The 15,531-nt window shown below is 43.7% G+C and overlaps 2 protein-coding genes across 3 annotated transcripts; both read right to left on the bottom strand.

The window, feature by feature from the left end:
• Nucleotides 1-88: 88 nt before the first annotated feature.
• arhgap18 (Rho GTPase activating protein 18) lies at nt 89-11,745 on the bottom strand. 2 transcript variants are annotated; one of them, XM_057017011.1, is made up of 18 exons: nt 11,404-11,745; nt 7,143-7,329; nt 6,517-6,655; nt 5,166-5,248; nt 4,933-5,082; nt 4,312-4,381; nt 3,929-4,044; nt 3,418-3,489; nt 3,221-3,314; nt 3,041-3,132; nt 2,873-2,950; nt 2,592-2,751; nt 2,420-2,502; nt 2,118-2,324; nt 1,889-2,020; nt 1,254-1,375; nt 1,130-1,185; nt 89-1,056 (listed from the first exon to the last, which is right to left on the bottom strand). In XM_057017011.1, exons 1-18 carry the CDS (start codon nt 11,529-11,531, stop codon nt 965-967), a joined length of 2,061 nt encoding a protein of 686 aa, XP_056872991.1. In that variant the 5' UTR covers nt 11,532-11,745; the 3' UTR covers nt 89-964. The 2 variants fall into 2 exon arrangements, with proteins under 2 accessions (XP_056872991.1, XP_056872992.1); XM_057017012.1 differs by lacking the exon at nt 11,404-11,745 and adding an exon at nt 7,437-8,161.
• A 1,300-nt stretch (nt 11,746-13,045) lies between these two features.
• Nucleotides 13,046-15,498, bottom strand: fkbp6 (FKBP prolyl isomerase 6). The gene is made up of 8 exons (XM_057017013.1): nt 15,038-15,498; nt 14,749-14,866; nt 14,559-14,648; nt 14,281-14,483; nt 13,992-14,111; nt 13,675-13,872; nt 13,493-13,602; nt 13,046-13,410 (listed from the first exon to the last, which is right to left on the bottom strand). Exons 1-8 carry the CDS (start codon nt 15,104-15,106, stop codon nt 13,338-13,340), a joined length of 981 nt encoding a protein of 326 aa, XP_056872993.1. The 5' UTR covers nt 15,107-15,498; the 3' UTR covers nt 13,046-13,337.
• Between the last annotated feature and the right edge of the window lie 33 nt (nt 15,499-15,531).

The raw sequence follows: 15,531 nt of genomic DNA, 5'->3' as shown, positions 1-15,531 counted from the left end.
ATTATAAAATCTAATGACCCATACATGACGTCGAAATAAAAAGTTGTACTTTTATACAATGTAAAGTCAAAAATCAAAGGGACAGCCAACATTTTGTCATACTTTATAATCATCATTTAAGGTCATTTATACAGTTCTTTAAAGTCATCATGTGTACATCAGATATTTATAATGATGAAATCTTTGGTACAAAACTCTTAAGGCGATGAATTCCCTGCGCACAGTACTTTTTTCCCATAAAAAATGGTGTGCTCGTATTTGTAGAGGAGCAGTGTTTTTTTTTAACACATTAATGAGCTCAAACATCAGTGGTTTCATAAAACATGCATTTAAGATAAATGGGCAGCTGAAACAGTGACGTCGTCATAGCATGCGGTTCTTTGTGTCGGTGTTTAAGAAATTCACTGTTGAGGTGTCTTTTACACAGTACATCCATCACCTCAGTGGTTATTACCTCCTGGTAGCTGCTAAGTGCTTCGATAGCTTTAATCATTGCAAATGATAGTAATTCAATATCAACATTCATAAAATTTGCTATACATTAGGTACATGATAGGACTGTTTTATGTTTTGTTTTGTTTTGCCCAAAAGCTGGAAGAGATTAGTGGTAATAAATCACAGTACACAAGTAATACTTTCAATATCGCATCAATAACCGCAATATTGTGGCTCAAGCACTGCAACAGACTGGGGGAAATGGATCTCCATCACAGTGGAACCCGTCACAGATGGGATAAAACTGTTCTCTTTAATAGCAAGGTTTGTTCTTTCATCTGGACAGTTGTTCCAATGTGAAGACTGAAGGTTGGTGGAGAAAGAAGCAAAGTGAAAGTGAAGTTTAGTCCTTGTTTGAGCCGTTAACACTGAGCTGAGACAGAAATGCCGGCACTTCCTGCCACGGAGACGGGAGGGGGGGAATCCACAGGATCCACACAGAACCATGAAGATCTCCTAATCAGCAGGTTTATCTCTGCACCACTTTGATGACCCACTCTGCTGTTGGGTTCAGTTGGATGAGGTCTTTCATGTACGTCTCTCCATCTAGACACCTCTCCTCTGGAAAAGCAGATTATCTCACTCAACACTTATTTAAATAAATAAATGCTGAAAATTGTGGACATGGACTTACTGATGTTGCCTCCGATCTCATAAAGAGACAGATCTTCTGGTTTCACAACCAACGACCTGGGAAGACAAGAAGTGAAGTAAGCAAGAGTGAACATAAATGTGTGAGACAAACGTGTGTGTGTTACCTGTCCTGGCTGAGGAAGCGTGTCAACACATCAGAAGCTTGCAGGTCTTCAGTCAGCTCAACAGCCATGGAGACTTTACGGAACTGCGGCGCATGGATGCGTATGAACCCCTGTGAGCTCTCCTGGTGATGAGACAGGCATAAACAGAGAGTAAGTCAGTCACACTGTAAACACCTCACAGGAAAAACCAGTGGCCCTTCAAAGCAACACAGACTTCACGTAGCAAGAATGTGGACTTGGACGAAGTCCTGTTCCTTTGTTTAATCTCCAGATAAACTATGTCTGCAGCAGTAATCTAAAAAAAAAAAACCCAAAGGGAGCATCCTACCTTAAACCCCCCCCCCAATAAGCCAATACGGAGGAACAACTTTCTTTTATTAATATATTTACTTCTGCGTTATTAAAACACAGGTATTGATCAGTAATAGCGGTATCGGACAGCGAGTCGAGTAAGGTGACATTTGTCAAATCTCCACTAGATGTCACTGTTTCTACAAATTATAGTTGCAAGATATTAATGTATAAGTTTTTGAACATTTAAGGGAAGAAAATGTACTATTAATATATTTATATTCTAATCAATACGTTTACGTGATGAAAATAAACCATATACATATTTATATACAACAAGGTACCTCTGGGATGGTCCTCTCAGATGGTTTGTCGGTGGTAATCATCTTAAGCAGCTTCCTTACAGCCCTCTCTTTTTGCTTGCGCTGGTTTTCCATATTTTGCTGTCGGACCTGATTCATAATGAATTTGGGGATCTGCAGGCAGAGGAGAAGGATTCATTACACTTCATCCAATCCTCCATTCATAGAGGTTATTTTAGTGATTTTAGTAGCACAAATTAAAAACTCTTACAGTCCATAAAAGATTCTGGTATCTGATTAGCAGCCGGACAATGTTAGCTGTGCCTGCTGCCATGGAGTACTCCTGTTGTTCTGTAATCTTTGAGCGGAATCCCTTAAACATGAAGATGTTGGGCGCCATGATGACTGAAACATTATTGAGGGTCATTTTATTCTCAGCCTGGTGGTCGATCACACGCTGGAAAAACTCCACAAGTGTCTGTGGAAACAGGGAATAAGTTTAAATTAAATTCCATCAGAAAAAACTCTGAAAAACAGGAATTCTTCATTATTTCTATACTTGCACTCATGTACCTTCAAAGTATCCCGATTTGCCTCAGGCAACAAAAGGACCAACAGGTTCAAAGCATGCAGCTGCTGTTTCTTTATAGGAAGTTCTGTGAACACACAAGCGAAAGCTGTGTTCTTTCCCATCACAACCAATATAAATGACTAAATATGGCCATCAAACAGGATGCAGGCATACTATCGATAGCAATAAATGCGTTGAGGTATTCCACAGTCAGTAAAGGGTGGGGCAACTCCCTGATGAACAGCTTTAAAAGGCTAGCAGCATCATGCTGTTTCAAATGTTCCCATGGAAACGTGCCATCATAGAAAGAGGACTCAAGCTCCTGACACAGCGCCTGGATTATAGCCAGAGAGAAAAATGTGTGGGCGACTTTGTTACAGCAGAATATCAATATCCACTTCTATTAAATCTCTGCAGCCACGTTTGTGGTGGCAGCAAGCATCTTTTAAATCAACCTTGACTCTCGTGGCGGCTCCAGGGATCCTGAGGAGCCCCTCTGTGTCTAAGCCCTGCTCCTCAATGTGACTGATGAGCTGGGAGGGACAGAAAAGGGCATTGAGCCATTTGAGAATATCTGAGGGTAAAGATTTGATCCAATCAGTGGTGGCTCTCTCATGCCTCACCCTTTGCAGTATGAATGGCACTTTGGTCCCAGGAACCCGCTTCTGGTCCTGATCCAGTAACGAGGTGAGAGGAACACCAAACAGACCACTCTCTGCACACAAAGCCATAAACATTTGCTGAAACTGGAAAAAGGTGTCTTAATATGTTAAATAAGTGTACATGTGGGCTTTTGTGTTTACCTCTACTCTTTATTTTGACAGCTTTGTGGGGTTTAAGGTCTATTCCTGCAGTGTCAAACAGAGCAGTCGATTCCACTAGAACTAATCTGTGTACCTTAAAGGATATTACATGTTATTAAACCTTAACTTTTATCATTATAGGACATATATTTGCATAGGTACCGTAAACAGATCATCCTCTGACAAGAGTTTGTTACCTTTTTCATATCAAGCAGAGACAGATCTCCTATTCTGGTCTGACCAGTTTTATCTCTAAGCAGTTTAAAGTTCTGGTGAAGAAAAACACAGACAACAAATGGCAGTCACAGTAAATGTCACATCCTTGCTGGCTGTATTTACTCTTTCACTACAAGCAAAAGTTCAACCGTTCGACAGAAGACAGTCTCTGTGGTGCTGGATTATGAATTTGTTTTTGTTCAAATCCTTCTGTGTGTTTGTTGCCGGGTGTTAATGATCTACTCAGCTGAAACACTGGCTTCAGCAACAGCATATAAATACATTAAATCACGTGTATTACCAGATTCAAACAATAGATGGCGCCCGAGAACACAAATGTCTTTTTTTTAACTTATCGTCATAGAAATCATTGAGCCACATGCATTTTTACGAGCATTTACAGGGTGTAACATGGCTTTACATTACAACTGATGGAGTCGTGTGCGTGTGTGTGTGAGAGAGAGAGAGAAAGAGAGAGAGAGAGAGACTCACTGGTAGTTTGTCATCTGGAGACTTAGGACTTGTGAATTTTGACCTCTGATGGTTGCCCCTGTAAGTGAGTGCCTGCTCTGAAAACGCCACTTCAACGTTCAGCTCAGTATCTGTTTCTGCACACGTGCCACACAGAGTAAACACACACACACACACACACACACACACACACACACAAACAATTAGCTTTTCTTAACTATCAAAAATACACAAGGCTGATTCTTACACATCTTCAAGTCATCTGCTGAGCTGAGTAAATGAGGAAGTTGTGTTTGTTTTTTGTCTATTATTTAAGAGTGTGTGTGTTGCTATGCAGAAGTTTATTACGGCCTTCTCATGGTGACTAAACATGTGTTCTGTATGAGTGTGTGTTATGCACTTACCAGCTGAAGCTGAAGTTACATCTTTTTTCCAATTCTCACTTCCCTCTTCGTATTTACTTGGCATGTCACTCTGCAGAACACAAGATGTTAAAGACACACAGGTCTCCTCTGTCCATATTTCATGTTACACATTATCCTCCCAGTTAATTAGTGGTCAAACTGCTGGTCTTGATTGAAGAAAAAAAGAAAAAGCAACGCTTGTTTCAGAAAGTGTTACTGAGCTGACTCATGGTGGCCCAGGGACTCATGATGAGACGGGATTGATTATTAAAGTTGGTGATTGACCGTCTCCCGCTCAGTTAGTGGTATAAAACCACACGGCACTGCTTAATGATAGAAAGGTACGTGTCATGCGTTAGTGGTCAAATGAGACATTGGCTGTTGCATTAGGACATTACTGCCTAACTAATTTAACTGCATCTATGAAAAGGTAGATCATTGCCTACTCAAAGGTTAACATTGAAAGCACTTCCTGTGTACTTTGCATCAAAACCCGGTGATTTATGGTGATGGCACCTGCGCTCGCCGGGCTATAAAAGGCACGTGTCCGCCAAAATTGGACAGCGTGCAACTATTCAAGTGGTCATTAAGGGTTGTTTGTGTGCACTTGTTTCTCCTCACCATTCGAGGAGGTTTGAATATATCTCTAACATCTGGAACGTGCTGGCGGTTGCGGCGCCGCTGTGTCTGGTAGGCCGACTTCACCCGACGTTCCACGGCTGCCGCCTGCGTTCTGGTCAGTGTCGACAGGAACCCCACGTTGTCTTCTTCCTGTCGATCCATTCAAACAACCACATCTATGTCATTTCTATGATCCAGACTGCAAAAAGAAAAGTGCACTAGACTAGTGAGACCTGATCCGAGTTGCCCTCCAATGAGCTGTCATAGAGCCCTTCAAGCCCCGCCTCCTTTAGCCATGCTTCTGCCTGTTCACCCTCTGAAAAAGAAGAAAAACTGAAAATGAATGCCACTTTTCCACTAGTACCTACTCAGCGTGACTTTTGAGGAGCTTTTCCACAAGGGGTACCAGAGTTAGGAGGTGCTTTTTTAGTAGTAGTTACTACTAGTTAGTGACTATGAGTCATTACTATTACGTTAATGATGGGCTGTTAATGCTGATTGGCCAGGGGATTGACATGACTGAACAAATATTAAGGGCTACAAGTAAGTCCAAACAATGATTACAGACAATTTTGAGCTGTGTCACCTGTATGCATACATGGAGCTGCCTAGTAAGCCGCCCATTTAATTATGTCAATATTTCATTAAGTAAAATAAGCAAACTCATAATAGAATCGTGGAGAGAAGCCTCTAATTATCCATCACGACATTCTTCCTTTGACAGGTAGGGGAAAGGGAAAGGTGTAACCACAGACAGAGTAGGACACGCACAGCATGCAGGAAGTGTGTGTTTGCTCAGAAGAACAATCCTCTTTATAAACACTCCTGCACACCTCTTTGGTAAGTGTTCGAGGGGAAGGGGTGGTGGTCAAGGTGGCAGATTATGGAATATGATTCCTATTAGAGAATCGAGGCGCTTGGACAGGCCTGTTTGATTAACGGGATCTAGGATGGACAATGGGTCGGGATACATCCACAAGACGAAGGTTTTTGGTTCATTCACATGCTGAAGGTGGACAGCAAATTTAGAGACGGTCATTTTATAAAGTAACGTAGTAACGTGTTAGACTGTGATAGGAATCTTTATGATTTCAGCTACTTGGCCTTCATTATTGAGACTTCACGGTCAAAGTCTCCCAGCTCCATTGATCATACCGCTGTATGTTATTGGGGGGGCTGGTATGCTCTGACCCGTTTAGACGCTGTCGTTGGACCTTAACCTGAAGGCTTTCTTACAGTCGGGAAACAAAGCTGAGCCGACAGGATGTTTTCTTCAGCAGCTCGCGTTCACATCAAGGTTCCATTAGCTGTGAAACAGCAGAGCTGCGCTGTTAAAAGCTCAGTTCCGACAGAGGGTGAACGCAACTACAAGGAGTTTTGATCTTTGGAGCTGCTGAGTGTGAAGTAATGAGTGTTTATCTCTCAGGGGGAGGACTTTTATGCATCCATACCTTCAGGCCTTTTTCTCTTCTGGCAGGAGCAAACTGTAACCTGCTCTTCTCCAAATCAAAGCTCATTAAAGCCAAATCTCGCTCAGAAAAGAGGATTGTTTTCATTTCTAACCACGGACAATGCATATCCTACCCTCAGGAATTTTCTGATGCTCCTCCTCGTGCGCTTCCCCGTCTCCTTCACCGTCCCCTCTTCCTGCTCCTCGTTCAGAGCTGGCGATGTTCTCCACTTCCTTCCAGTAGTCGTTCATCTCCAGCTCGTCTAGAGAGTCCTGGAAAACGAGAACAAACATGCAGGAGGATGACATACCTGAGAAGAGCTCACATCCTTCACTGATTGAGATAAAAATAAAACCAGCAGGTCTGAACATGACGCTGGCAGAGCAGCTTCTGTCTGGAACCCACCCACCAGACCAAGACAGTTTATTAAGCCCCCTAAATGCAAACACACCACAGATCATCTTCCTCCAGCAGGTCTCTCCGTTCTCTTTCTGGTTTAATACCAGCTTTTCAGTTTTCGGCTTATCAAAGCAGGATGTTTCCTTGAGAGTAGAACAATCTATTAAAAAAACACGGGTGCCTGCCAAACAAGCCCTGTGTTAATCTTTAACACCAACATTTAAACTGTCCTCATGTTTATAACTGATTCATCAGTAATTTTCTTCTTGTTATCCATCCGACAAGGTCTGCTCATGGGTTGAACTCCTGATCGAATCAAAGAATTAAAGAAGAACCCAAAACCAAAGCGGTGCCACCCACCTGAGAGTTGCAGCGCTGACACGAGGGCAGCGTTCTGGGGCTGTGTCTGGGGCTGCTGCAGGGGGGCTGGGTCCTCGGGATGGGCAGCGGCTGAGTGGGTTTTGTCCCGTCAGCGGTCGTGGAGGGTCCATGCTGGTCGCCGTGTGTGTTCTGGTGCTGCTGGATCGTGTAGTGGCCCGTTCTGCGACTGCATGAGAAACAGAGCCTTCAACAGCCGCGCAGTGCTGGTTCTGATTTTAATAAACTGGTCCTGCTGGGTTCATCCTTGTTTAGCCGTGATGCTAAGATACATACCAACAGTAGCTGAGGCGCCTGAAATAAACCATTCCCTGATTCCACATCCTTGTTTTCCTCTGTTAACACACAGCTGCATCTTTGACCGGATGCGTCTGCCTTTAATGGCGTGTAAAAATTGAGATCTTCTGTCACAGGATGGTGCGTGAGTCAGAGAGAAGCGTTGGGTTCGCTGCCTCTCAGCGAATGAAGACGCCAGCTGGAGCTAATAATAGCACCAAGGTTGGCTCATCGCAGCGGACGTTTCGTTTAATGTGGCACAGCCTTGCCAAGCTAAAGATAATCACAGCAAAGTAAAGTGTCTCAGTGTCACTGCACAAAGTCTTTGCTGTGGAGAAACAGACATAAGAGGGTTGACGTCCCTCGTTCAGATTCAACAGAACAAAAGCTGCACAAGGAGGGCCTCCTCAAGGGCTGATCTCTCACGGAAATGTAAATAAAGACATTACAGCCAGAAAAGGCAGAGTGAAAAAGAAGGAGGGATGATCTCATCTGTTTCTGTTTAAAATCTAAATATGCACAAACAGGCCAAAAGGCAACGCATCAAATACCTTAAATTTTTCATTTTTAATGTAATGGTGGTGCTAAATTCCTGCGGCGATCCTTGGGCTCGTCTGCTGGGACAGATGGATGGCGCTATATTCTCCAAAAACACGTCGTCATCTTCTCAAACACACCTAAGAAGACAACTCATGGGTGACACCTCAAGAGAGGTTTTTTCCCGATTCATTCATTAATTCTCTACACAAATACGAATCCAGGCCGGCCATCCCAAAACCTGACATTATGTGTTTAACAGCCTTTTTTTTTGCCCCACCGATGCCTGAATAGATTTCCTCTTTGTCTGCATCAGGAAGCTTCATTATCTAACACAGCACATTCTTTGTCTGATCTCTCTTCCAGGCTATCGTACAGCGAGCGTTGAGAAATGAGCCGGAGGACGGTGCAGCTGCCAAATACCAGCCGGTCTATGGTTCCAGTCTCCCAAAGGCGCGGGCGGTTTTGCCCACTCAGCGATAATCAGTAACAGTTGAGAAATGGGGAGCTGTGAACATCTGAGAACAGCCCAGTCAGCTGTTCACTGGGTACCATCCGAGTCAGAAAACACAGAAAACACCAAAGGTTCTTCCAGTTCAAAGGAAATAACCGGCACCGCCAACAAGGGGTCACGTCTCAGACTCCCAAAGACTTAAAAAAAACGAAGTGAGATGAAATAAACTGAAAAAAACGCTGCAGGGAGGTGGATTAAACACCAACACCGAGTCGATCCCAAGTGTTAATTAATTTTGAATTATGAGGAATATCACTCAGAGTCCGTTTCAAGGCCGCATACCACAACAGACTTCCTTCACCCTCCCAACACACACACACAACACACACTTTGATCGGGTTAAACAAAACATCAGAGTTTGGGGGGGTTTTCAAACTTCAAATAACCATCTCTTTTATTACATTCTTCCTCCTCCTCACATACTCTCTCACCTCCCACACTTTGTTTCACACTCAGATCCTCTTCCTGTCCTCTCACCACTCTACTCAGTCCATTTTTAAAGCTATTTTTCAAAATAAATCTCTTCGCCTTTATTATATTTAATGCTCATTTCCACACACCGTTTCAAAGGTTTCCATGTGTGCAAAACAACAAAAATATCCCCGAGAGGATGTGTTTACCTTGGAGGCAGATTTAACCCCGACAGACAGGAGTGTGAGCTGACAAGACGAGTTAATTATTTACCGTCACGCCGACCTACAGTGTGAAGAACACTCGGGCAGCACCATAAATCAGAGATTAGCAAACACGTATTGGGTTGAAAGCGTCTGTAGTAAACAACATGGCAAACAATAACAAGGTGTTTATTCACTCACTGTAGCTGGCCAATGAATGTCTGAAACTTTAAATGCATTGATCTACAGGGGTCGTTATAACAACCCTTTGTGCTAATCCTGAGGACTGGTTATTACCATAAATAATAGTCTAATTCATAATAGCTATGACTAATTGAAAGGCTGTTTGGGAGTTAACCTCTGACAAAACGATCAGGTGAAATAAAAACAGACTTCTCTCACACAGAAAACAGAGGGGTGTGTGTGTGTGTGTGTGTGTGTGTGTGTGCAGTAGATAATTGACAGCAAATCTCAAACTATTTGATTGAACACCAGCTGGTTTTGAACACTATTTTACTGAGCTCTTTATCTTCTCCCGTCATTCTTTCCATCCGGTGTTTCATGCAGTTTTGGGCCAACTGGAGCAAAAGGGTCAAACTTCACTGTGAGCTGAGATGAAAGGACGGCAGCGTGTCCCAACCGTGCACGTGCAACATGCGAATGGAGAGACTAAAAAAAAGGAGGAAATCCTCTAGAAAAGTTCGGACTCAGACACAATGGGGCGATTATGACAAACGGAGGCCGGTCCTCTATTCAATCATCAGACCACAGCAGCGGCAGGAATCAGAGACAAAAATTTAAATTATGTGATTTTGAGTGACAGAAAGTGTAAACATCGCCGTCGCAAACTCAAGAGTGTGAGTCTGATCTGCTAATGTGGTCTCTTCAGGCCTGAGGGAGAGCACTGGGTGGATTTTTGGGACCTGGCAGCCTCAGAATGGGAACAATGGGCTGCTGAGAGGATGCATAGCAGCCAGAAAGAAGGAAAACCAGGAGTGAAGGCTGCGGTTTTCCCAGATGAACAGGTGCCGGCCAGATGCCCTCTGTGGATCACGGAAGTGACTTCATACCCTTTCATGTGCACGTCACCGGCTCTTTATGCCAATGCTGTGAGCCCGGCTGAATGGAGAAAGCCTGAAATGAAGTAATACAAAGACGTTCCCTAACGGTGACGCCTGTCCAACTCCCCGTGACCTCTCACCGTGCTCTCCATAGATGTCATTTCCTGTTCAATATTACATTTCCTTGGAGAACGCATCACGTGCTGAATCCATACCAAACAAGAGCATGCGCAGCCACACCACGACACACTTAAGGTTCCCCCTCTGATTCGGATGGGAGGTATAAATAAAACAGCACCGACCCCCACAGCTTAACAACCATTCTGCCTGCTCGGCTTATTTCCTCAGCCAGAGTGAGTAACACTGACCACAAAACTGGGCCGTCATGTTAACCTAGACAGGATGGACACGCACACACAGCTGTGGGAGGCGAGACAAAGGCGCGCTGTAATATGATGCTGCTTTTTAGCTGGCAAGACGAGCCATCCGGAACTCACAAAGACAGGCACCCGTGCTGCCGCTGGCTTCCTCTCACCACAGCAGGGCTGAAGCAACCATCTCCAGAGGATGTGAGACGGCAAAGAGAGAGTACAGAGAAAAACCTGCTGGATGCACACGGTCCTCAAACATCCTCATTGATGCCCACAAGATTCTGAAGGCCTGTGTGACATTTCTACAGAATGTGTGACTGATTATCTGCAATTTAATGCAGTAAATCAACAGTATTTGCCTACAAATTACAAAAAAACAGGAGGGTGACTGTAAGGAAGTGCTACACAGTGTATAATATACCAGTATAGGTTTATAGTATATTTATGGGACTAGAAAGTATATCACTTGCAATGGCAAACTCTTGGAACGTCCGCTGCCCACCTGTATTAAACTAAATCATTCATTCATTGTGAACTCTTATTTTTATGTTGCAGCTTTCCTCAGTACAAAAGGTTTTCTCGGCGTTAAGTAGTCAGATACGTCGGTGCAGCTTAATAAGGTAAAGGTTAAGCTGCAGATCGGCTGAGTAAATGACTGTAGCCAAGGAATAAACCTATGTGGAGGCTGAGGGCGGTGCTGCCCTCCAATATGGACATAAAACAACCAGGTTGTCCTGTAAAGCCACCAAAGAGCGTCCAGCTGCACGACTAACACACACTGTCCAGGTAAACATGACAAAACAACAGTCGTGCGCTCACACCCCCTCCTGAGCCGCCGTAGCACGACCAGCACACACTCGTTTGTCCCACCTGGGCGCGGTGGGCTCCGGGTCCACGGCTGACGGACGGGCGGGTGCACGCGGTCCAACTTTCGGTAACAATTCCGCGTTACTGTGGTAACCCGTTAAAACCACTCCGTGGGACTCGTCCCGGCTCATGGTTCTCCTCGTTCTCTTCCTCTTCGGCTTCGCAGCCACTCAGCGACCTCGATTCTCTCCCTTGTCCAGTGAGTATCGATCTACCAGACACTTCTTTTCCATCGCAAACTCATTCTGACACCAAACTCTCCTCCTCTCGTCTTTCCCTGAACGCATACACACGCACGCAAGCGCACACGCGCACGACAAAGGGATTGGCTCACGCCGCAGGACGGTTTCGTGCGTGGCAGCGCCCCCTCCTGCTGACCGGGGCTGGGTGTCCAGTGACGTCACCCCGCCGCGCGCGCTCCGAATGAATACCCGGAAGTGTTTTCCTTGTAAACAATCTTAAGTTATGAATTTAAATAATAATTTTCATTAATAACGACCATTAAGTGGTGACAACGTCAGGAGGTTTAGGTTACAACTGTTTGGCTGGTTAAATGCCTGGCTTCAGGCTATAGAACGCACGTAGCACCTTAGTAATAACAATAATAACCATCATTCCCGTCATAACATGGGCTTTAGGAGTAAACGCATGTCAGAGACCCGAATTTGAAATATCTGAAAGACATCGTCCCTAATCCATTCACAGCAAATGGAAACAAACGCACCACATGCTAGGTTTAGTTCAAATGCTCACAATAATGATAGAGGACTATCTTGGTCTGGATCCCACTATTTCACTCATGTCCTGTCTACATTACAGATTTTCCTCAAAAGTGATAAAAGAGAATTTTCTTTTAATCTGAATTACTTAAAATAGATAAATATCGTATCCCCTAGTCTCAACAAGGATCTACATTAAAAAAATAAAAACAAACAAAAAAGCATGACAATATTTAATTTGGTGAATTAGATTGTAGACATTCTGGTTTTCAAGTAACTATCAAATATACAATATTAAACATCTCTAGTCATTTTAAATTTTTAAAAAGACTTCTAATTGTTATGCCACGAATTACTGAAGCTTCCTGGTAAACACATTAATTCCAAACTTCAACTAACCTGTAAATATTTACACAATCAGTATTGCCTCATTCGTGACATTGCCCACCTGAAATAAAGATAGCAGACCATTCTGGAGGCCATGACCGACTCCATCCGAGACCAGTCCGTCTGGCTTTAAAACAGCATGACCTACTGTCCATGTACTGGGAGATCAGGCTGAAACACTCACGCTGTGACAAGAAGATTAGCTAAAGAAGATCAAACAGCGAGTGGCTCCTTTATCTGCACCTGCCCACTATTTCTGAGATTTTTGTTTTAATTTTAGCCACATTTTTGTCATTCTAAAGTCCATACAAAATCTAACCAGTTGGCATCAATCTCTGCCAGAAATCTTCTTTAAAAACAAACACAGAATGCATTAAAAATACGCCCCCTTGTGGTTGTCTGGGTGTTCATCTCCAGAATATAAGCAACAAACTAAACCCAAATAAATCAGAACTTCTCATAGGTGTAAAATAATTAGCAGAAAACAAGACATTTATAATCTGAATTTTAAACCATGCTCATACATGCAGGAACAGTAGTCCAACACCTCCCAAGTTTTTTATTTGAACAATTCTCACTTCAAGTATGAACAAACCATGTAGTTACTAAGAACTTTGCTGAATACATAACAGAATCAAGAACATTTTTTTTTTACCCAGCATGTGGGTTCAGAAACTCCAAAGTTAAACTACGATCTGCAAAGCAAATCATAAAAAAGTGCACAACGAAATAATGAAAAACATTCAAAGAAACGTTAATTTTTAAGGTGCTGAAATGCGCAGTTCCTGAGAGTTTGCATGACTGAAATCAGGTTTCCTCATCCTTACGCATTCACTTCTCCCTCATGTGTCTGAACATCTTGGAACACATGTTTTTCTCTTTGTCCAGGTTGTCTTTGTGGCACCTGCAACATGACAAACATTAACATCCACCAATACCTGCAGTGGTTTGTGAGAGAAGGGGTTCTGAATGTGCCCACAGCTTACATTGCCACTTTCCTCAGCAGGTTGTTAATGTCACTGTCAAAGGGCCTTTTTGCTTGAGCACTTATGAGGCACTCCTGGGCAGTCTGGTACTCCTGCAGCTCCATGTAAGCCTGGTAGAGATGACACAGGCTTTATTATGGCCATGCAGAGTGTAGTTTATCAAAGCAAGAGCCTCTTTTAACCTGTCCACAGCGGAAAAGTGCCTTTGTGTTGCCGGAGTTTATCTCCAAGGCTTTGTTTCCATATTTCAGGGCTTTGTGTGGCCTCTCAAGGCGAAGCTCAGTGACGGAAAGGTTCAAATACAGAGGAAGCAGCGCTTTGTTGAGCTTCTCCCTCTCCACATCACTCTGTTTTTCCCGGTTCCCCAGCAGAGCCACAGCCTGTGTATTTATGCAATATAAATATACAGAATATAGACAAACTATTTCCATCACACATAGAAATTTGACCTCTTTAGGAAAAATCATGGCCTACAATTAAACAGAGAACGTAAGCCTACCTCTTTGTAGTGATCTTTGGCATCGTGGTAACGGCTTTGGTTGAAGCAACGGTTCCCAAAGCTGCGCACTGTGTTGACAACTTCAAGGAGATTTGACAGAGGAGCTGTATTCTGCTCATCCTGAAGGAAGATGGAAAAGCACCTGATTTTCACACCAATGTTTCAACAAAAACATTAAAAAAAAAAAAAAATTGTAGTCGTTTCTAATCGGCTGCGGCTGTTTTCTACTAGTGCTGATCTGAAATGGTTCAGCACTGCTCTTTATTATCCTCTCTTAGCACATTCTTACCTGACTCATTGCAGTAAAGTCATCAACTTGTCCCGAGTCGAGGAAGTCAAGGATGTGGACCTCGTATAAAACTACAGAAAAAGCAGGAATAAGTGGAGGACAACCCAGGTCCCCATATGCATACTGGGGCTCGAAGAGGAACCGAGAGAACTCTCCTTTCTTCATCGTCAGCAGACCCATTTCCAGCCCGGTCAGTGTCACGTCTGTTTAAACAGGGCTCTCACAATGAGCTGCACCAGTGCACAAATGAACCGGAAACACAGAAGCTAATTGCTGACCTCTTCCTAACTTCATGATCTTGGGAAACCGTTGATATGTGTTTGTTTCAAAAGGCACATTGGAATACTCCAGGTAGCCTGAGTAATGCACTAGTGGCAGGAAGAAAAAACAGAAATTAAGACATTAAGGTACAAAACAGCTGTTTTGGCAAATGCATGAATGTGTTTAGAGCAGTTTCTGCTGCAATACTCAATACGGAGGCATTGTAGGGGACAGGTGGGCCATCTCCAGCTTGGACCAGCTCTTTCAGAATCCCTCCATCCCCCAAAACATCGCTCATCTGCTGGCGAAGTTCATTAAATGGACTCTAGAGGTGATTGGTCAACAAGGGGGGGATTAGAAGTTTGTGGCAATGCAAGGAGAAGAGGTGGGTCTTCTAGTAAAGATTAGGTGAAGTGAAGCTTCAATCCCGACCAATTCCCTTTCACCTTTCATGAGCCCATTTAGCTAATTAGCCTACTTAACAGCTTCGACTTACCGGACGCCTGAGCTGCTCTTCGGTGTTTAGTAAGCGTCGAATACTGTGTATTAACCCGTTTCCTGACATGTCGTTGACGTTACCCACTTTATCCAGATTTAATTCAGCCTAATTAAGAGAATCTCGTCGTCACTTAAAAAGAAAAATTGAGCCCTAGCCTTGATGTCGCCGTGAGTCACGTGACTTTGGCAACGAATGAGAAGGAAGCGGATCTCCTCCCAGACTGCAGATCCCATTCCTCTACTCTACTCCATCGGCTGAGGACAGGCCTGCATGCGGTCCCACCTCCATCATTAGGTCTGCAGACGACGCCACTAATTAATTGGCCGTTGATTGCATCTCTAGGTTCAAATTCCCGAGAGTCCAGATCTTGGAGGAACGCTACTGGACCAGTAATACCACAGCCCAGTCAGGAGGACTCACCAGCACCTCCTTTGCTGAGGACACTGAAGGACTAATCTCACTTTGGGAATCCAGATCAGTTTTTATCACTA

This window comes from Takifugu flavidus, chromosome 19, assembly GCF_003711565.1.
Source record: "Takifugu flavidus isolate HTHZ2018 chromosome 19, ASM371156v2, whole genome shotgun sequence".
In the NCBI taxonomy this organism is placed as follows: domain Eukaryota; kingdom Metazoa; phylum Chordata; class Actinopteri; order Tetraodontiformes; family Tetraodontidae; genus Takifugu; species Takifugu flavidus.
Note: the sequence above shows the minus strand (reverse complement) of the source record. Positions and strands in the feature narration are given on the sequence as shown.